General features: G+C 34.4%; 1 protein-coding gene across 2 annotated transcripts in view; it reads left to right on the top strand.

Moving 5' to 3' along the window:
• Positions 1-22,340, top strand: part of ATM (ATM serine/threonine kinase) — a 140,319-nt gene that overhangs the window by 70,911 nt on the left and 47,068 nt on the right. Inside the window, exons 32-40 of one of the 2 annotated variants that reach the window (XM_067750943.1) lie at positions 295-427; positions 1,782-1,877; positions 4,211-4,382; positions 7,153-7,294; positions 8,464-8,640; positions 13,505-13,682; positions 15,445-15,532; positions 17,638-17,793; positions 20,955-21,063. In XM_067750943.1, the coding sequence (XP_067607044.1) occupies positions 295-427; positions 1,782-1,877; positions 4,211-4,382; positions 7,153-7,294; positions 8,464-8,640; positions 13,505-13,682; positions 15,445-15,532; positions 17,638-17,793; positions 20,955-21,063 (1,251 nt within the window). The remainder of the gene's footprint in view (positions 1-294; positions 428-1,781; positions 1,878-4,210; positions 4,383-7,152; positions 7,295-8,463; positions 8,641-13,504; positions 13,683-15,444; positions 15,533-17,637; positions 17,794-20,954; positions 21,064-22,340) is intronic. The other variant, XM_067750944.1, reaches the window with a different exon arrangement.

Genomic DNA, 22,340 nt, shown 5'->3' on the forward strand with positions numbered 1-22,340 from the left:
TAGAAATTTAAGCTTTTCCCTCTGAGTATGCTATAACAATCTTAAACTCTGAATACTGTATCATGAGAGAGTCTATTGCAATTTAAATGTTTAAAACATTGTAGGAAAAAAAAAAAACATTGTAGGATTTGAAGTGAAATAAGTAATTTATTTCTACCTTGTTTGGTAGTAACAGTATTATGAATCAGTATCTGTAGAAGGCACTAATTTTAAAAATTTTTTGAGTTTTATTTTACAGACTCAACCAATACATGTCAAAAGCAAGTTACATTTTTAGCTGATTTTCTCTTTTAGGAAATTAACCATTTTCTCTCAGTAAATGTTTATGATGCACTTCCATTGACAAGGCTTGAAGGATTGAAGGATCTTCGAAGACAACTAGAGCAACATAAAGATCAGATGATGGATCTTATGAGAGCATCTCAGGGTACTAATTTTAATGACTTGGGTTATTTGTACCCATTTCTTTTTGAAAGAATCTTTTATAAATTCTTGCTCTTGGTTTAGTTGCCACAGATTTAGTTCATTTCAGACCCCCATCAGTTCTCATTTAGTTATGAAAGACTTCCTAAGTGGTCTCCTCACCTTGAACTACTCCCATTTTATCCGTTCTCTGCACCTCTGCCAGAATGATTTCTCTAAGTCCAAATCATATTATTTTACTGCTTAAAAAATGTTAACAATTTGCTACTGCCTAAAAGAAAAATTTGAATTCCTTAGAGCAGGCATGCAAGGTAATTTGTCTCTGCCTACTACCCCAATTTATTTAAATAAAAGAAATGTTATTTTTCATTTTATTTTAAACATCTTAGCCATGTATGTGTTTTGTGTGTATGTATATATGTATATATGTGTGTGTTTTGTATATATACACATATTTATATGTGTTTCTAGGTTTTTGGTTTTTTTACTTAAAAATCCATTTTATTTTGATTTGATTTGAGTTTAGATTATTATAGTACTGCACTTGGTGGAAACTCTTTCTGCTTATGTTTTGATTTTCATCTTCCTGAGCTCATTGACTTCATGTTTCTATTGTGATATTTTTATCCTCAGTACTTTTAAAAATTAATTTTGTTTCGACCATCCGAAATCTGAGTTTCTAGTATATTTGTTCTTGAGATAGGTGTATATATGTATATATATATATATATATATATAAAAACATGAACCCCTCTTTCTATCTCCTGTTCTTGTGTGTTTGGGTATTTTATTGATCCAGACCAATATAGCCAATAGATGTTTATAGCTATTTAAATTTAAATGAATTAAAATTCAATAAAACATAAAGTTAAATTTCTTTGTTGTATTAGCACATGTCAAATTCTCTGTAGTAACATGTGGCTCGTGGCTGTCTTTGGACAGCACAGATTATAGACCATTTTCATCATTGCAGAAAGTTCTGTTGGACAGTGCTGGTCTATTCTATATGCAAGAGGCTAAAAAACCAGGCATGCTCCCAAGGTTCCTTCTAGTTTAATGTTGAATGATTATGTGTTTCTAACTGTGATTTGGCTAAGGTATTGATTTCTCTGCACAACGTAAGATATTTTTCTCTCTCTGTCTGCCAAATATTGCTGATCATTTTTACATGATTCTCTTTAAGAAGAAAGTTCAGATACATTCATTCACCTCATATTTTTGAAATGCTCACAATTGAAAATCTTTTTTAAAAACTTTGTAAAAGTTTTCTAGTCACACAATTTAATATATGAGCATAGTATAAAGAAAAGTGTTGTCTTCACTGTGGCTTAAACTAATATTTTCAAAACTGCTTCTAGATAACCCTCCAGATGGCGTAATGGTGAAGCTAGTTGTCAGCTTGTTGCAGTTATCCAAGATGGCAGTAAACCACACTGGTGAAAGAGAAGTTTTAGGTAAACTGTTTGGCTGAGTGAATATGAGTTTTTTTGTTTGGATGGTCATCTTCATAGCATTTTAAAAATCAGTAAAAGTTTGTTACTTGGAATATTGTGAGAGGCTTTTTATATTTTATAAAAATATAAAATATAAAATATAAAAATATTTTATATAAATATATAAAATATATAAAATATATAAAAATATATATATATAAATATAAATATATTTATAAATATATAAATATAAAAATATATAAAATATATAAAAAATATAAAAATATATATAAAAATATATATTTTTATATTTCTGTTTAGTTCAAGTCTCTCTAAGCAGCCCTCCTTTCATATTTTCCTCCCTTAGACATTCATATAAAGTAAAAAGTTAGTGATTAACACATGTGCATAACTATTAATTTGAAAATGCCTTGTGAATATTTAGGAAAGTCAGAAAAACCTATTTGTAGCATTAAGTTGCAAATAAATTGACTTCTGATACATTTTATAGATATAACTGACTGGTACTTAATATCTTTTTTATATAACAGAAAGAATGAGGACTTGGAGGGCTATATTAAGCTCAGATATTAAAACCATATTCAAGTCCTTTTCTGCCACCATTTGGGGGTAACCTAATGTAAGATAAATAGCCAGCATCATACCTGGTATAGGTGTTTTATATTTGGTGATCACAGGATGGAAAACATCACATGATTAAAGTCAGCTTGAAGTTGTCATGAAATAATTGCTTCAAATAAGAAAAGTGGGGGGCTTCCCTGGTGGCGTAGTGGCTGGGAGTCCACCTGCCGATGCAGGGGACATGGGTTCGTGCCCCGGTCCGGGAAGATCCCACATGCCGCGGAACGGCTGGGCCCGTGAGCCATGCTAAGCCTGCATGTCCGGAGCCTGTGCTCCGCAACGGGAGAGGCCACAGCAGTGAGAGGCCCGCGTACTGCAAAAAAAAAAAAAAAAAAGAAAGAAAAGTGGGAGAAGTAAGAGATGCTTCACAGATTCTACTGTCTTTCAACAGAGTCTTTCTTAACTTCTCAGTGGAGGTCTAGTGTCTAGGGTACTTCTTTTCTTGTAAATTTTTTATAGAAATATATCTTACATATAGAAAAGTCGCAAGTATATAACTTGAAGAATTTTTTGCAAAGAGAACACACCTGTGCATCTAGCACCCAGACCAAGAAACAGAACCTTATCAGTACTCTAGAACTTTCCTTTGACCAAGGAATTTACCCTTTGTCCGTAGTAGCACTGCTTCTGGGGACAAATGTCACTTGCTACAGGAGGCCTAAGTGGCTTTCCTACATAGCATAAAATCTTAGTGATTAGTACCCACAGCTAATGTCATATTTAATGGTGAAAGACTGAATATCTTCCTCAGATCAGTAATGAGCCAAAGTTGCCCACTGCTATTCACCATTGTACTGGAAGTTATAGCCAGAGCAATTGAACAAAAACTGGAAAGCAAAGAAGTAAAAACTATCTCTATTCACAGATGACATTACTGTATATATATATATATAGAAAGTCCCAGAAAATCTATAGGAAAGTTACTATAAGAGAGGTAATAAATGAATTCAGCCAAGTTGCAGGATACAAGATCAACACACAAAATTCATTTGTGTTTCTGTACACCAGCAATGAACAATCTAAGAAAAAAATTCCATTCCATTTACAATTCCATTTATAATAGCATCTAAGAGAATTAAATACCTGGGATAATTTTAGTTAAGGAGGTGAAAGACTTGTGCACATTCTGTTTTTTAGAAGTAAGACACTAAGTACAGCCCACACTCAAGGGAAGAATTAGGCTCCACCTTTTGAAAGGAGGACTATCAAATAATTTTTTAACATGTTTTATTAAATTCCATCATGACTGGGAAAGAACATGAGGGGGCCCTCTGGCATCTTGAAAACATCTATCTTCATCTGGGTAGTGATAATACAGGTGGGAAAGAAATTGTGTTTTCCTGCATGTATGTGTATGTGTGTGTGTGTGAATTTTCACTGATCTGAGTATTTAAGATTTGTGGTCTTTATGTAATACCCCCCAGAAAATTGATACTCGCATACAGCTGCTATATTTAGACTTTCCTTAAAAACTACATTCTACTAGTTAATCTATCTCTTGGATATGATTTTATAGGGGAAAATATTGCCGACATGGATGATATGTAAAGGAAATGATACAGTATTTTGTAGCTTCTTTAATCTATTCAACATCTTTGAGAAAACACTTAAATCTTAACGGATGACAAAACATATTTTTGAAATTAGAAAATTTCTGTTTTATGTATGATCTCTTAGCTATAACTTTACTGAAATGGAATTTCTATATATAGAGGCTGTTGGAAGCTGCTTGGGAGAAGTGGGTCCTATAGATTTCTCTACAATAGCTATACAATATAGTAAAGATACATCTTATACCAAGGCCCTTGAGTTATTTGAAGATAAAGAACTTCAGTGGACCTTCATAATGCTGACCTACCTGAATAATACACTGGTAGAAGATTGGTGAGTATTTAATGATACCTTGTACCTGATAGCACTTAATCTGACATTCAAGATTGATACCTCATATGAATTAGCATTTCCAATAACTAAAGCATTCTCCTTTTAGTTGCCATACTTTCAGTCTTAAATATTTAATGAATATCATTGTATTTTTATTAATTCACATAATTACTAAAACCCTACTGCTATATGCCAGGTAACTTGGTATAGTGATAGATATACCAGACAAGATCCATGTTAAATTTTAGTGAGAGTAGACTAGACAAACAATATGAAAACTACCAAGTGGTTCCACACAAAACATTAAGATAGAGGAATGTAAATGGGGTTATTTTGTGCACTTGTCAGAATCAAAGGTGCCACTCTCCTCCTGGCTAGACATTTTGATCCTTTTAAAATAAGTCATAGAGCAGAAATTTTTTAACTCCAAAAGTCTTAAGCTAATCAGACAGGGCTTTCTTTGGCCCATTAATACATAAAATGCAAAACAAAATTGCAACAGATAGTATAATTTCAGCTTGCTGATTATGAGATTACTTTTTCTCCGTCTTCCACTCCCCATTTATCTATTTATTTGCAGTTATCTATTTATTATTTACAGATCCTTGAACAATGTGGGGGTTGGGATGCTTGACCCTTTGCTCAGTGGAAAATTCATGTATAATTATAGTTGGCCCTCCCTATCCGTGGTTCTTCATCCGAGGAGTCAACCAACTGCAGATTGTGTAGTACCGTAGTATTTACTGTTGAAAAAAATCCATGTATAAGTGGACCTGTACAGTTCAAATCCTCGTTGTTCAAGGGCCAGATGTATTTATTTTGATATATTTGAGCACCTTATCACCACCATTTTTGGAGATTGGGTTCAAAGGATTTTTGCCCACAATTGGGCATCGTTTTAAGTAAATAGGTATTTTGCATCCGTTTCCCTATAACACCCCCCGCTTCTCTTGGGGAATAAATGATTGGCAATAATGTCTACCTGCTCTGTTTTAATTGTTGATTTAATTTACATGTATCTTTCACTCTTTTGTTGTTGTTGTTACAGTAAAAAGGCTGGTATGATTTCCTTCCCAACTTTTTATTATAAAAATTTTCAAGCCTACAGCAAAATTGAAAGAATTTTACAGTAAATACCCATATACTCACCACCTAGAGTCTTCCTAGATTCTACTATTATTATCCTTGCTTTATCACATTTAGCCATCTTCCTATCCATTTATTAATCTATCTCATTTTTAAAAATGTATTTCAAATTATATCTAGCACAGCTTTTGAAGAGATTTTCCACAGAAAATTTGCAAGCAGTGTTTCATTTGTTACACAGTAATTTGCAATTGGTTTTTCTGAAGAAGGTGCACAGAAATATTAGTGTGACTTAAACTTGAGAACCACAGGGATAGGTACAATTTGTTTTTCATGTCTTTTTTGTAAGAGGAAGAAAATCATTACATGTTTGAGGGGCCTCAGGTATACAAAGGGAATGTTGACCAAGGAACTCCCAGAATCATGGAAGACTTCTCTGAGGAAGTGTCATCTAGCTGATCTGAGTGACCAGGAATCAGCTAGAAGTTGATTAGGGATAAAATATTGCATACAGGGAATAGCTAGAATGGAAATAAGCTTCATGTGTTTGAGGATCAGAAAAAGCCTGGTATGGAAGAAGATGGTATGAAATGAAATTAGAAAGGTAGGACTAATTCTGATTAAAAAATTTGGATTTTATTTGAAATATATAGTGAAGCCATGGAGTTTTAAGCAGAATAGTGCCATGATGCAACTTACATTTTGACTCTGACATATATGGCAAATGGCTTGTGATAGGGCAAAAATGGAAACAGAAAGCTGATTATGAAACTATTGCAGTAGTCCAGAGGAGAAATCATGGTGACTTGGATAAGGGTGGCGGTAATGGAGATGAGATGGGACACGGATGGAACTAGGGTATGTTTTTAACATAGAGGCAGCAGGACGTGCTGATGAATTGGATGTGGAGGAGGGAAGGAAAGAAAGAGGAATGAGAGATGAATCCAAGTTTAGGGTTTATGCTTCTATGTCTTAAATTGAGACATAGAATTAAGCCTTTACTTGACAGCTCATCATCATTTATAGTATCAGGCTTTATAACATTTTTTGTCAGTTGTCATATTTTCAGTACTCTTGTATTGCAGCCCTCCTTTACTTAATTTTTTGCAAAAGAGAAGGACGTTCAATTTTTTATTAGAGGTTTTAGATGCCTTACCTAATGATTTCAACTAGCTTCTGGTCAGAATAAGTACATACTCACTGTTTGTTTAAAATTGTCCTAGACAATAATTTTATCATTTGTAGGGAAATTCCATTCTGTGTTACCCCAAATTATTTGTACCTCTTAGAGAAAATGGTATCAAAATATTTTTTTCTTGGGTGAATTAGTATTCTGTCATTCTTATTACTCATTCTTATTAGTCAATGTTATTCTGAAGTATTTCTTTTTATGAGTTTTTAATTTATAGTAGTCATAATATAAACTTTATTATATTGAATGAAGGGAATTGCTGTTACAGTGAGTAGTAACTCATGTTTACTCTAGGAATATTAAAAATCCTTTGATAATTTTTGCTTTGATGTTATAGAATTTTATAGATGTAAAATTTCCTAATAAACGTAAACATTTCCTAATATAAATATAAAATTTTAGATTTTAATTTTTTCATTGGGAGTTGCTTAACATTCATCAAGATTAATAGTTGATATACTTTGTGGCATTTGAATTATATGTGTTTTTCAGTGTCAAAGTGCGATCAGCAGCTGTTACCTGTTTGAAAAGCATTTTAGCCACAAAAACTGGACATAGTTTCTGGGAGATTTATAAGATGACAAATGATCCCATGCTGATCTATCTACAGCCTTTTCGAACATCAAGGAAAAAGGTCTCTCAAATAATGAATGTTTATTGAATATCCACTATATCTAGAACAGTTCTATTTGCTGTGGGATATGAATATCATATTGCTTACTTACACTAACATTTAACCTTTCTTGGAAATAATTCTAGCTGTGCTTTTTGAATTGAAGGGATTTGTATTTTTAGTTATGGCAGTGTGGAAAAGCTGAGATAGGTAGCCTAAAGAAATAATGGTTGATTTGGGGGGATAGGAGGAGTTCTTTTTTATTTATTTATTTTTAATAGATCTTTATTGGAGTATAATTGCTTCACAATACTGTGTTAGTTTCTGTTGCCCAACAAAGCGAATCAGCCATATGCATACACATGTCCCCATATTCCCTGGTAGGAGTTCTTAATGACAGGCTTTTTTTCTTTAGGAGTGGAAAACCCTTACTTTGATCCCATGAAAGTCGTTTATAGATATTGTGATCAACAAGCAAGTGTTTATTTCCATAGCAAGTTAAAGTATCACAACCCTCTAGTGAAATTTAAGATGGCCTATAGATTTCTCCCTTTTCCAAGTTGATATCATAACAAGGTTCCACTAAAGGTACTCTATGAAAGATACTTAAGAACTCTTACTTCTCCTTTATTTTGTTTAATATTTTCTTTTCATAAAGCAACTGAGAAATATGCTGTTAAGTTTTCACCAATTTAACTTCAGGGCTTACACCCATCGTTGAAATGATACTTTTAATGTATCGTAATATAATTTTGGTCTCAGTGAAATTATTGACAATATAAGCTATTAATAAAACTAATAGTATAACCTGTAAAACACTGTAGTTTTAACATTTTAAAATTTCATTTCATTCCAAAATCAACTCTGTATGGTAGATTTGGACTGGATTCATACATGAGACGGATGAGGCAGAGAATCTGTGATTTATTTAACATACCGCTAGTGAGCTAAGAGTAGAAGTTAAGTTTCCTGGTGTTTAGATCAGTAATTTTTCACCAGATGACTCTGCCTCTCATAAACATAAATGTATTTTAATTTTAAAAGGTAACTGATGCCTCAAGATTTAGTTTTAAGCATATTTAGTTTTATTTGGAAACAGATTTGTTTATTCCTAGATATTTGTTTGGCATAGGAAAGGTAAAATGTATTTCTGGTTACCTTATTTACGTTTTCTCATCACTTTTTTCTAGTTTTTAGAAGTACCTAGACTTGACAAAGAAAGTCCTTTAGAAGGCTTGGATGATACAAGCCTGTGGATTCCTCAAAGTGAAAATCATGACATTTGGTTAAAGACACTGACTTGTGCTTTTTTGAATAGTGGAGGCACAAAAAGTGAAGTTCTTCAGTTATTAAAGCCAATGTGTGAGGTAAGAAGATTAATTAGTCTGACTTATTCCCTTTCTAACTTTGTTTTTTTCATTTGTGCTTTCTCATAATAATTTTCTTTGATGGTCTCATTCCATTTCTCTTTTGTGTGAATGTTCATGGCCTGTATATAAAGAGTGCTTTGTACTGCACATCATCTTCATGCAGCGTCACCTATACTCAGCTGTTGTGAATCCATCCAACAGGGTGTCTTTATTTAGCCAGAACTTTATGCAGTAGGTTTCAGCTGCGGGGTAGCTACATATTGGATGCTGTGTTAGTTTCTGCTGTAGAGCAAAGTGAATCAGTTATACATATACATATATCCGCTCTTTTTCCCTGTGCTATACAGTAGGTCCTTACTAGTTATCTATTTTATATATAGTAGTGTGTGTATGTTAATCCCAGTCTCCCAGTTTATGCCCCCCTCACTGTCTACCCTGGTAACCATAAGTTTGTTTTCTACATCTGTGACTGTATTTCTGTTTTGTAAATAAGACCATTTGTACCATATTATTAGGTTCCACATATAAGTGATATATGTTATTTGTCTTTCTCTGACTGACTTCACTCAATATGACAATCTCTAGGTCCATCCATGTTGCTACTACAAATGGCATTATTTCGTTCTTTTTTATGGCTGAGAGTAATATTCCATTGTATATATGTACGACATCTTTTTTTATCCATTCCTCTGTTGATGGAAATTTAGGTTGCTTCCATGTCCTGGCTATTGTAAATAATGCTGCAGTGAACATTGGGGTGCATGAATTGTTTCAGATTATGGTTTTCTCTGGATATATGCCCAGGAGTGGGATTGCAGAATCATATGGTAGCTCTATTTTTAGTTTTTTAAGGAATCTCCATACTGTTCTCCATAGTGGTTGTACCAATTTACATTCCCACCAGTAGTGTAAGAGGGTTCACTTTTCTCCACACCCTCTCCAGCACTTATTGTTTGTACATTTTTTGATGATGGCCGTTCTGACTGTTGTGAAGTGATACCTCATTGTAGTTTTAATTTGCATTTCTCTGATAATTAGTGATGTTAAGCATCTTTTCATATGCTTTTTGGCCATCTGTATGTCTTCTTTGGAGAAATGTCTATTTTGATATTTTGCTCATTTGTTTTGATTGAGTTGTTTGTTTTTTTGATATTGAGCTGTATGGCCTATTTGTATATTTTGGAGCATAATCCCTTGTCTGTTGCTTCATTTGCAAATATTTTCTCCCATTCTGTGGGTTGTCTTTTCATTTGTTTATGGTTTCTTTTGCTGTGCAAAAGCTAAAAGTTTAATTAGGTCCCATTTGTTTATTTTTGTTTTTATTTTCATTGCTCTAAGAAGTGGATCAAAAAAGATCTTGCTGTGATTTATGTCAGAGAGTGTTCTGCCTGTGTTTTCCTCTAAGAGTTTTATAGTATCTGGCCTTAACATTTAGGTCTTTAATCCATTTTGAGCTTATTTTTGTCTATGGTGTTAGAGAGTGTTTTAATTTCATTCTTTTACATGTAGCTGTCCAGTTTTCCCAGCACCACTTATTGAAGAGACTGTCTTCTCCATTGTATATTCTTGCCTCCCTTGTCATAGATTAGGTTACCATAGGTGTGTGGGTTTATCTCTGGACTTTCTATCCTGTTCCAGTGATCTCTATTCCTGTTTTTGTGCCAGTACCATGCTATTTTGATTACTGTAGCTTTGTAGTTTCATCTGAACTCAGGGAGCCTGATTTCTCCAGCTCTGTTTTTCATTCTCAAGATTGCTTTGGCTATTTGTGGTCTTTTGTGTTTCCATACAAATCGTAAAATTCTTTGTTCTAAATCTGTGAAAAATGCCGTTGGTAATTTGATAGAGATTGCACTGAATCTGTAGATTGCTTTTGGTAGTATAGTCATTTTGACAATATTGATTCTTCCAATCCAAGAGCATGGTATATCTCTCCATCTGTTTGTGTCATCTTTGATTTCTTTCATCAGTGTCTTATAGTTTTCTGAGTACAGGTCTTTTGCCTCCTTAGGTAGATTTATTCCTAGGTGTTTTGTTCTTTTTGATGCGATGGTAAATGGGATTGTTTCCTTGATTTTTCTTTCTGATCTTTTGTTGTTAGTGTATAGGAATGCAAGGGATTTCTGTGTATTAATTTTGTACCCTGCAACTTTAACAAATTCATTGATTAGCTCTAGTAATTTTCTGATAGCATCTTTAGAGTTTTCTGTGTATAGTAGTGTCATGTCATCTGCAAACAGTGACAGTTTACTTTTTCTTTTCCAATTTGGATTCCTTTTATTTCTTTTTCCTCTCTGATTGCCGTGGCTAGAACTTCCAGTACTGTGTTGAATAAGAGTGGTGAGAGTGGATATCCTTGTCTTGTTCCTGATCTTAAAGGAAATGCTTTCAGTTTTTCACCATTGAGAAAGATGTTTGCTGTGGGTTTGTCATATATGCCCTTTATTATGTTGAGGTAGGTTCCCTCTCCCTCTGGAGAGTTTTTATCCTAAATGGGTGTTGCATTTTGTCGAAAGCTTTTTCTGCTTGAATTCTGTGACATGCTTTCTTGAGTGAGAAAAGAGGTGTGGTTGCAGTTAGCATTGCTTTTTTATTTTGGGGGGTACACTACCATTTATTTCATTAGAGAGTAATGGTACCTGCCAAGGTCAAACAAAAAGTTTATACGCTTTTATCAAATGTATCATCTAAAACAACACAATGTGATGATGCTCTAAGACTTTAAAAGCTAACCTAATTTATAATACTGTCAAGCATGATTCAACAGAAGTATGAAAACAAAATATCTGACTAGTTAAACATCTACCAATTAAAAATAACTGATAAAGAAGTGAATATTTTGGTAAAGTACCCTATTGAAAGCAGTTTGTAAAGCAGTCTTTGTTTCTACAGAGAAAATGTTAACAGTGAATAAATCATCACACTCTGCAGTACTACACTGCGTTCGTAGCAGTTCAGAGGACTTATTCCCTCAGCTGCTGCAAGTGCTACCAGCTAGAACACCCTTCAGAATTGCCTTGATAATAGAGAGTTGCTTCACCCCAAATCATACCCTATTCCCAGGGCAACCTGCATTCAATGACTGGTTGACCTTAGAGTATAAAAGCTCTGTACCATTACCACAACTCAAGACGGCTCTGAAGGTCCATCTCAGCTTCTGAGCTCCCCACAGGGTTGGTGGAGGCCTTTGTTGCTGCCGCACCATACCCCAGCTTTTCCCTCACTCCAGTCCTGCTTCTTCCTTCCCTTCCTTCTACAGACATTGATCCCAAGAGCACTCCCTAGTAAACCTTCTGCACTGCATGCTGATCCTGCCTCTGTCTGGCATACTGGCATAGAGTTAAGCACCCTAACATGTGTTTGATATAATAAATAACATCTTCTGAAAAAAAAAGTGAGTGATACCCTGGATACACACACAACTCATTTCTCATTAATGAATAAACCTAAGATTTTTTAAACACTTTTTTAAAAAATAAATTTATTTTATTTTATTATTTTTTTAATTTTTGGCTGTGTTGGGTCTTTGTTGCTGCGCACGGACCCTCTCCAGCTGTGGCGAGCAGAGGCCACTCGTGGTCGCAGTGCGTGGGCTTCTCATTGTGATGGCCTCTCCCTTTGCGGAGCATGGGCTCCAGGCATGTGGGCTTCAGCAGCTGCGGCACACAGGCTCAGCAGCTGTGGCTCATGGACTCCAGAGCGAAGCTCCATAGTTGTGGCACACAGGCTTAGTTGCTCAGTGGCATGTGGGATCCTCCCGGACCAAGGCTCGAACCGTGTCCCCTGCATTGGCAGGTGGAGTCTTAACCGCTGCGCCACTGGGGAAGCCCGTAAGATTTTTAGAACATTCTGACTTTGGGCCAGAAGATAAAATGTTCCAAATATACATTCACACACACACACACACACACACACACACACACACACACACACACACAATTCTTAGTTCTGTATTTCCAAAACTGGCTTTTTTTTTTTTTTTTTTTTTGTGGTACCGCGGGCCTCTCACTGTTGTGGCCTTTCCCGTTGTGGAGCACAGGCTCCGGACGCGCAGGCTCAGCGGCCATGGCTCACGGGCCTAGCCGCTCTGTGGCATGCGGGATCTTCCTGGACTGGGGCACGAACCCGTGTCCCCTGCATCGGCAGGCAGACTCTCAACCACTGCACCCCCAGGGAAGCCCCAAAACTGGCTTTTTGGTTTGTCTTTAGTTTGAAAGGGAAAAAGTGTACAATTGGTAATCAATAATCTGTTTCATGATGATGTCTTGGCAAAAATAAAGTTGAGTACTGTTTTAATGTATCACATATATTAAAGTAGTTTTCTATACTTTGGAGTATACCACAAATAAGTACCCTAATTTTATGCCCAGAAATTGGGGTTTATTAAAAAGTAAACATTTTAACATGACTGTTGTAGCTCTTCACTGAATGTAGAAAATGTTCAAAAATCAAATTTTCAGCTTTTCTCTTAAATTTTGATCCCCATTTTCCCTTTTATCAAATTAGAAAACTGCTTCTGTTATTAGTAACACTTTTCAACTGTGAAATTTTTTTTACAGTAGTGACATAATTTCATTTGTCAACAATGTCCTATTTTATTATATGCAAGTGGCCTAGACTGAAAATGAACACTTGCAGTGTAATGTATAGGTTTGATTTAGATATTCTAGGTTAGTTTGATTTTTTTTTAACACTACCTAGTACACATGTTTTTTGTATGTTTTTTAGTAGTACATAGAGTTCATGACAGATTCATCTGTCATTTTTTAAAAAAGCTTAATATGTCAGTAACAGGGAATGAAAATTTTAAGTAAAATATTTTTACTGAAAACTATTGACTGGATGTATTTGTATATTCTAGGTGAAAACTGACTTTTGTCAGACTGTGCTTCCATACTTGATCCATGACATTTTAATCCAAGATACAAATGAATCATGGAGAAATCTGCTTTCTACACACATTCAGGGATTTTTCACTAACTGTTTCAGACACTGCTCAGAAACAAGCCGATCCACAACTCCTGCAAATTTGGATTCAGGTATTCTGTTAAATTTCTCAAATTTATACTGTTAACATCTCAGTTCTAGGGAAAAATAGTTTGAATCCCATCAAGGCCCTTGTAGGCTTAATTCCATAACCTCTAATCATCTGTTCTCTTATCTGTATAATGGAGATAAAAGTTGTAGCAAGTTTTTGATGAGGTAATGTATGTAAAACAACTAGTATACTTGATGCATAGTATCCCTTCAGTAAATATTGACTACTATTAATGGAGCAACTAATTGAGCATTCAGTGTATGTCAGGCACCATGCTTGGCACTGGCAGTGAGGATGTGAGCAAGACATAGCCCTACATTCTTGTAACTGAAACAGCAGACAAATGAATGCAACCACATATTATAGGTACTGTGCTGGAGATGTGATGGAATTTTATATTAGAGCTATGGCCAACTCATTTTTTAAAAGCAACTTTTTTTTTTAATAAAATCATATTTATTGTGGGAAATACAGAAAAATTGGCATAAATTAAACAAATTAAATTACCCATAATTCTGTCATCTAGGATAACTACAATTAACATTTGGTATATATACATCAGTTTTTTTTGTTGTTGTTGTTGTTGTTTTTGCGGTACACGGGCCTCTCACTGCTGTGGCCTCTCCCGTTGCAGAGTACAGGTTCCGGACGCACAGGCCCAGTGGCCATGGCTCACGGGCCCAGCCGCTCCGTGGCATGTGGGATCCTCCTGGACCGGGGCACGAACCTGTGTCCCCTGCATCAGCAGGTGGACTCTCAACCACTGCGCCACCAGGGAAGCCCTATACATCAGTTTTTTAAAACAAAAATTGGATTATGCTTTACTTACTTTTATAACCTACTTTCCTTCCATGCTATATAAGAAGTATTTCCCATGCTAAGAGCTTATTGCAGGAAAAATTCAATGAGGAATTGGGTACACATAATACATATATACATAGTTGAGGGCTCATCATGGGTCAGATTTTCAAACCTAAATTTGAAAAAAGGAAAATGTTTACAGATTTGTAATGTTAACTTACTGTCTTTAATATTGATGCATATTACTAATGTATTTTATGTACAAACATAAAACTAGGTACAAATTCACTTACTGTACTTCAAGACCAACATAATTATAAGAATAGTATTGAGTTAATGTGATATTTTGCTGCAACTAAATTATTCTTCCCAACCTTGACTATGGTTCCAGTCGCTTTGACATAGGTTGTGATTACTCGATTCTCCCGATTACTTCCTTTTACTTTCACTACCACAGCCTTTATATGACATGACCGTGTTGCCATTTAAACTTTACTTTGCTCTGTTTTATTATTTATGTATGTTCCTTTTTATTGGCTAACAGCATCCGGAGCCTGTGCTCCGCAACGGGAGAGGCCGCAACAGTGAGGGGCCCGTGTACCGCAAAAAAAAAAAAAAAGTTTCTTAGGCTAGTTGGTGAGTTCTGTGTGGTCACAAATAGTCTTTGTTATATGGTTGTATATTGAGCCCCTAGTACACTGAAAAATCCTAGGTAAATAGTTTTTGAATCAATGAATTAGTCCTCTTCAGAAATAAAATATAAATTACTATTAAATTCTCAGTTTTTTTAAGCTCAATAGTTTCTTTTAAAAGAAAAAGAAATGCCATTAAATTCCATTTATTGAAAACCAATTTTGTGCTAGAACCTTATAGTGTAGAGGAAGACAGATACACAAACAAAAGGGAGAAAGTGCTTAAGCAAGTCTGCCTGGGACTGAGAGGACATAATCTTTGTTTTTCAGAGTCAGAGCACTTTTTCCGATGCCATTTGGATAAAAAATCACAAAGAACAATGCTTGCTGTTGTGGACTACATGAGGAGACAAAAGAGGTAATGTAACTATTGGTTCTTGAGTTGGGGATTTAGAAGTGTAACTTGTTATTGCTGGCTGAATTTTAACATGATTCTTTGAGGTAATGCTACTGCAAGTTGCTGTATTTAATATGTGTGATGCTTATATCTCCTTGTAATAATCCATATTTAGGGTGGCACTTTGGTGAAATCAATGTCAGGAACTCTGAATTCTTTTTCTTTTTCATGGAAGTATAGTTGATTTACAATATTGTGTTAGTTTCAGGTGTTCAGCAAAGTGATTCAGTTATATATATGTGGTTTTTTTCAGATTATTTTCCATTATGGGTTATTATGAAATAAATTACAAGATATTGAATACTATAGGAACTCTGACCCCCAACTGTAATAGTAACAGTGTTATCTTTGCTAAATCATTCACTCTTTGGGGGCTTTAGTTTATTTCATTTACAGTGAAGGAAAGGAGTAAGTGATTTTCCAGGTTACTTTTAGTTGCATTACTCCTCTTTTAACGTTTCTCTTTACATTTTGTCTCAGAAGTAGCTAGAGTTATGTAAAACCTCCTGCATGTATCTTTATTATGAAACATAAGTTTCTTTACTGTGTACCATGGTCTTCAAAATCTGTGGTTCTGTATAGTGATGCTGTGCTATAGCAGTGTTTATTTTCTCGATTGCTTTATAATATAGTATTTTTGTTCCTATTATTTCTCGAGATTTTTAACAGTGAGTGCAGGAATTTCTAGAGAGGATGGTCTGACTGATCTGTACTGCTCCAGAGTTGACCAGAACTTTGAAGAAATAATGTAGTAGGTCTAAATAATGTAATAGGTAGTCATTGATGTCTCATTAGTTTGTTTGGTGGTAGTGGCAGTGGTTGATAAAAATGGGAGGGAATGGTAGGGGAAAACTGAAAAATTGTTTAACCTAAATGCATTTACATCTTAAAAATTAATTCCTCTATATCCCCCTCATTCCTTTCCATCCCATTCTTAGAAAAAGAAGTGTTAGACCTTTCAGGGTTTGTGTTTCTGGTTAGAAAGTTACTGATTCACCATATTGTTTTGTATTGAATCCTCTTGTGAGAAAGCCCATAAGAAGCTTTAACTATAGCTGGAAACATGTCTTTTCTCAGTGTTGGGAGGCAGTTTCTGAATCATTCATTTTTTATTTATCATTGAGTTAGAGTGGTATTGACATTAGCTGGCCTTGGAGAAGATAACGTTTCTCAACATTAATTATTCCAAATACGACCTTGAGGAAGATTCCTTGAGAGAATATGACTGGGACATAGAATAAAGGGTAAGGACCTGAGTTCAGGTTCACATTTCTCAGAACAGCTACAATTAAGTCTTGGCTATGTGATAGGCACTTTATTCACCAGCTTTGTAAGCATTATTTACTCATTACAACTATTCTCTGAGGTATATATTGTTTCTGCGTTTTACAAATGAAGAAATTGAGCCTTAAGAAGTTAAGTTGCCAAAATTCATACCGCTTGTAGTAGGTGAACCAGCTGGTTTGAACCTAGCTAGAGTATCCTACGCTAATACCAGTGCTCTTAACCACTACCATGTCACATCTCTATAATGTTTGTTTTGAAAAAGATAATATCACGGTCCCTTCCAGTTATGGCCTATTGTTATCACAGTGGAAGATTTTTTTAAAATAACCTCAACCTAGGCAACTAAGAAGAAAATTAACAGCAATAGGAAAGACATGTAAATGTGTCTTAGAAGAAACAATATTTTCATTGAATTGGCCATTTAAAAACACTCGTGTATGTGTTATTAGTTATTCTGTATAGCCTATTCTTAGCCTATGATCGATGGATCCCTCAGTAGAGGCCGTATATGAACCCCAAATTTGTATGGGATGATGGTTCATAGCTTTCATCAGACTTTCTAAGAGGTGTGTGATCCAAAAAGAGTGACAGAGCTCTTCAGCTATGATATGTTAGATGTTCATAGTTATATATTGGGGGTATGTTGTTTTTGGTTATTTAAATGTCATTTTCTTTCTAACTAGCATTTGCTACCATTGGATTCTATATCAACATACTTTTCTTTTGGCATTTAAGTTAAAGAAATGGACATGACTAGATATTTAAATTTTTTTCTTTAGACCTTCTTCAGGAACAGTTTTTGATGATGCTTTCTGGCTGGAATTGAATTATCTAGAGGTTGCCAAGGTAGCTCAGTCTTGTGCTGCTCATTTTACAGCATTGCTCTATGCAGAAATCTATGCAGATAAGAAGAATATGGATGATCAAGAGAAAAGGTAATGGAATTTGGAAGTTTTTGTTTGTAAAATTGGTGTTGACATTGTTTCATTAAAGGTATATATTAAACATTTGTTTACTGCCACTCCCATTTAAAAGATATTTTAGATAGACGGTGTCTACCTTTTAAAGAGAAATGATAATAAAAATTTTTTAAAGAAATAAACAATTCTTCTCTGAAATAGAGATGTTTATTACTTAAGAATTATAAAAATTATACACATAGCAAGCTCCTGGGGGACAGAGATCATCCTTATTTTCCTCTGTATTCCCCATAGTAACTAGCATTGGGAACTTAATATGTGATCAATAATTATTTTTCAAATGGTTGAGTGATTCTCTAACTTCAGTTAAATTGTTTACCACTATTCCCTCAGTTTATTGAAGATCCATTTTACTTATTGACTAGAAGTAATGTAACTGATTGCTTTCTGTGACTAAATCACTTGCATTATTTTATCTACCCGTATCTCTACTACTTTAATTTGCTTTTCCTCTGAGTTAGAACTTTCATAAAAGTCTAACAAGTATCTTAGATAATAGGGAAAAGCAAAAAATAGCCAGGAAAGTCGAAGAGTAAAAAATATACAGTTTATTGTCCCAACTGCCCTTCTCAAGTCTTTATTTCAAATAGCTTAGTGTTTATTTTTATAGTTATCCTCACTTTTCCACCACAAAATCACTCATATTACAAAATTAGCAAAGAGGTGTTATATTGATGCATTTCTTATGCTTGCTACTTATAATTTCTACTTTGGATTGTCATTAAGCTAGAAGCAGTATGGTTTTTGGACTGTGAAAAACCGGGAACCGGAATTCAGAGCCTAGTTCAAATATAATTAACTTAGTAGGCTTGGACTGATTTCTTAACTCTCTGGTTTGTTTTAATTTCTACTTTTCAATTGAAAACAATTAAAAATCTACAATATGTAGATCATTTGTATAATGTATAAGTGATATGTTTGTGATCACTTAGACTTTGTACAAAGACAAGTATTGATATGTTGTCCTTTAAGTATGAAATGAGTAAGAAATTGATTTTTGCCTACTCTTGATCTTAAAAATTTGGCAAAAATCCTGCATACTTAGTAGTAGTAGTTTTAATCTGAATGTGCCTCGGTATCTTGGTTCCATAGAATAATATTTTTTTACTAATCAGGAGTGAATAACTGAGCTCTTATTTGAGTATAAATAAAAGCTCTTTTAATTTGAGGATAGGTGATCATATAGAATGTGGGACATTTTTGCAAAATTGCTTGTTTAACAAGCAGGAGTGCCTGGATTTTATTTTTGTTAACTTTAGGGGAAAAGTGCTTGACAAATGGGGCTTGCTGTTTGCTTTGACAGTCTGATTTTGATTTTTTTTGTTTTCAGATGCCTGATGGGAAGGGGAGGGCAAACAGACATAAGGTGTATAGAGAGGGCAGGGAATGCTAATTTTCTTCAGTGACTCAGGTGAACTGAGACTTTTATAAATCTAAAGTGATCAGGAAAAGTATAAAAGCAAAATACAGATCAACAGTTTACAAACACTGTCAGGTCAGAAAACTGAATTGCTCTCTTAGGTTTTCTATTCGAGTTAGTTAATAGCAAAATACCTTATACTAGGTATTCAGGAATACATACAGAGTTTTATTTGTTAACTTGCTCCTGAGAAAGTATGAGCCTTCAAAGTTAGTATCCATAATTTTTTTTAGAGAGAAATCAAAACTCCTTCAAACAGGATTTAGACAACTGGTCGTAGTTCACACCTCAGTCATTTTAGTATTCCTAATACCTAAGGCAATGCCTGACAGAAGTCCTGGCAACTCTGTTTTTTGCCTAGATGAATTATAGCTCTAGACTCAAAATCATAGACTCTAATACTGTTGTTCCTACTTTCCAAGTTTCTCCTCTAAAAACTTTTTTCTGCATAACTTACCAATAAGGAAAATATATGTAATATTTACATATAAAGGTTATAAAGCAAAATAGAACGTTGTCAGTGCCATTTTGTCAGTGGGTCTCCTCTATCCCACCCCTCTGTGCTCCTCCAAGAAGTAAATGTTATCTCATGTTTTGTGTTGCTCATTTGTTTGGATGATACTGTTTTCATGTGAGTAGAAACCCATAAATATAGTTTAGTTTCCTTATTTTTGAGCTTCCTAAGAAGTTATATGTGTGCTTTCCTACAACTTGTTTTTTTCCCTCAGTTTTTTGGTAAGATTTGTCTATGTTGTGTGTTGCTGTGGTTCATTAATTTGTCACTGCCACATAATATACCAGTGGGAGAATATGCCACAATTCATTTAACCATTCCCCTGTTAATGATAGGTGTAGAATTATTGGGTTGCAGGGTATACAAATTTTCAGTCTTATAAGATAGTGCCAAATTGGTTTTTAAAGTGGTTATACCAACTTAGAAATGTAGTTCACGAAGAAGTGGCTCAGTAGGAAGCTTCACATTTAAAGAAGGGATTCAAACTACCACTATTTCTAGTTTGAGTAAAAAAAGTAAAGAAGAAACTGAAATAAGTATAGGTAAATAATAGAGATAACATCACTTATGATAGTATTTATTTTATACATTGGATTATTATTGTCATAAACATTGTATAGCTGGCATGGTTTTAGAATTGAAATTATTTATAGGATTGAGTATCATATGCATATGTAAAGCTGAGGCCTTGGAGTAGAGAAATTGAATTCTAATTCTGACTATCACTTACTAGTGTTATTACCTTGGTTGTTACTGATCCACTTCCTTTTTAACACTTAATATTATCAGACTTCTTAATTTTTGCCAAATTATCAAGTGTTAAGTGGTGTCTCAAGTACGGTCTTAATTTTGTGTGCCTGTGTTTATTAATGAGGTTAAACTTCAGGTAAAACCACTGACAGAACATTTAGGAATTGAACTCAGGGACTTCTCTATTTTTAAGCTCTGTAAATAAGCATATTTTGGCATATAGCCTTCCCATAAACGAGACTGTCATTCAAATGTAATTCTCATTCAAAGAATTAATACTAACAAATTCCTTTTCTATTCTAGGTCTAACTGGTATTGTTTTTAAATATAAATGGTTCATTATATTTTATTTGTAATCTTTGTTAGTTTTTTCTGTCAAAGTGTATGGTATATGTATTAGCAAGCTTAAAAATAGTATATTCCCATTAAAAGAGGTGCTCTTGTGACAAACAGAAGTCTTACGTTTGAAGAAGGAAGCCAGAGTACAACTATTTCCAGTTTGAGTGAAAAAAGTAAGGAAGAAACTGGAATAAGTTTACAGGTAAATATTATTGACCTTATTATAAGTGATAATATTTGTTTTATACTTTGGACTATTATTTTGTTATAGAGACTGTATAGATTTGATTTGTCATTTGATTTTCAAACTGAAGTTACCTTTTTGGACTGTCATATACATAAATTCATGGTTTGAGGCTTAGGCCTTGGAGTAGACAAACTGGAGTTATAACCCTGACTCAACCACTTAGTTGTGTAATCTTGCACAAATGACTTAACCTTTCCAACCTTGAGTTCCTTTATCTGAAAGATGGAAGTAAAACCACCTATCTCATAGGGTGAATTTATACCATGTATTTTCTCCTACAGTACTCTGTTCATTTTCTTTGTAGCACTTAACATTTATAATTATATTTGTTTACTTGTTTATTGTATGTCACATCTCAGGGCAGATTGCTTCTTCTGTAAATTTTTTAATGTTTACTCTTAAATTGACCCATTCTTACTGAATTTCTTTGGTCACCTAATTCCTCTAAAATGAGTTTCATCTTCTTCAGTTTGCTTAAACCTCTGATGTTCTCTTCTCTGTCTTTTGTTTGTCTCTCCTCCTACTTCTTGGAAAAAATAGGGGACATCATAGGAAGTCCCACCACATCCCACTGTCAAACATAGAAATCTCCCTGCATCTGCTGCCATTGTAATCTTTCCTCTTGTTAAAGCAGAGAAAGTTTCTCCTTCTGTCCTTCTTTTTGTGCTTTGTTTTTCATCAACTCTTTCTCAGGAACATTTTTTTTATTGTGCCGTGCTCCTCAACATATTCAAATTTTCAAACTTATTAAAAACATTCTCCTTCAAACGGACACAAAATCATTTCCCTTTTCCCTATGTTCTCTTAAAGGTGACATCGTTTTTTTCTCCCTTTCCATCACAGCCAAACCTTGTGAAAAAGTTGTCTGTATTTCCTGTCTCCATTTCCTTCCTTTTACTCTCTCCACTGAATAGCACTTGCTAATGTCAGTCATAAACTTCATGTTACTAAGTCTAGCGGTCACCTTTCATTCAACTTCTTCCTTAATGTTTCATCAACACTTAACACCATCAACCATGCCTTACTTGAAATATGTTCTATCTACCTTTTTGATACCATTCTCCTGATTTTTCTCTTTCCTTTTTTTGCTTCTTTATAGTCTTAGCCTCTTTTCTGAGTTTCTGGAGTATCTCCTGTGCTTCAGGCACTGTGCTAGGCTTCTGAACTGAATGTTCCAATACTGAGGGCTTGATTTCACGTTTATGAATAGAAACAGTTTGATTTACTAGAAT

The sequence above is a fragment of the Pseudorca crassidens genome, chromosome 9 (assembly GCF_039906515.1).
Source record: "Pseudorca crassidens isolate mPseCra1 chromosome 9, mPseCra1.hap1, whole genome shotgun sequence".
Taxonomy (NCBI): Eukaryota; Metazoa; Chordata; class Mammalia; order Artiodactyla; family Delphinidae; genus Pseudorca; species Pseudorca crassidens.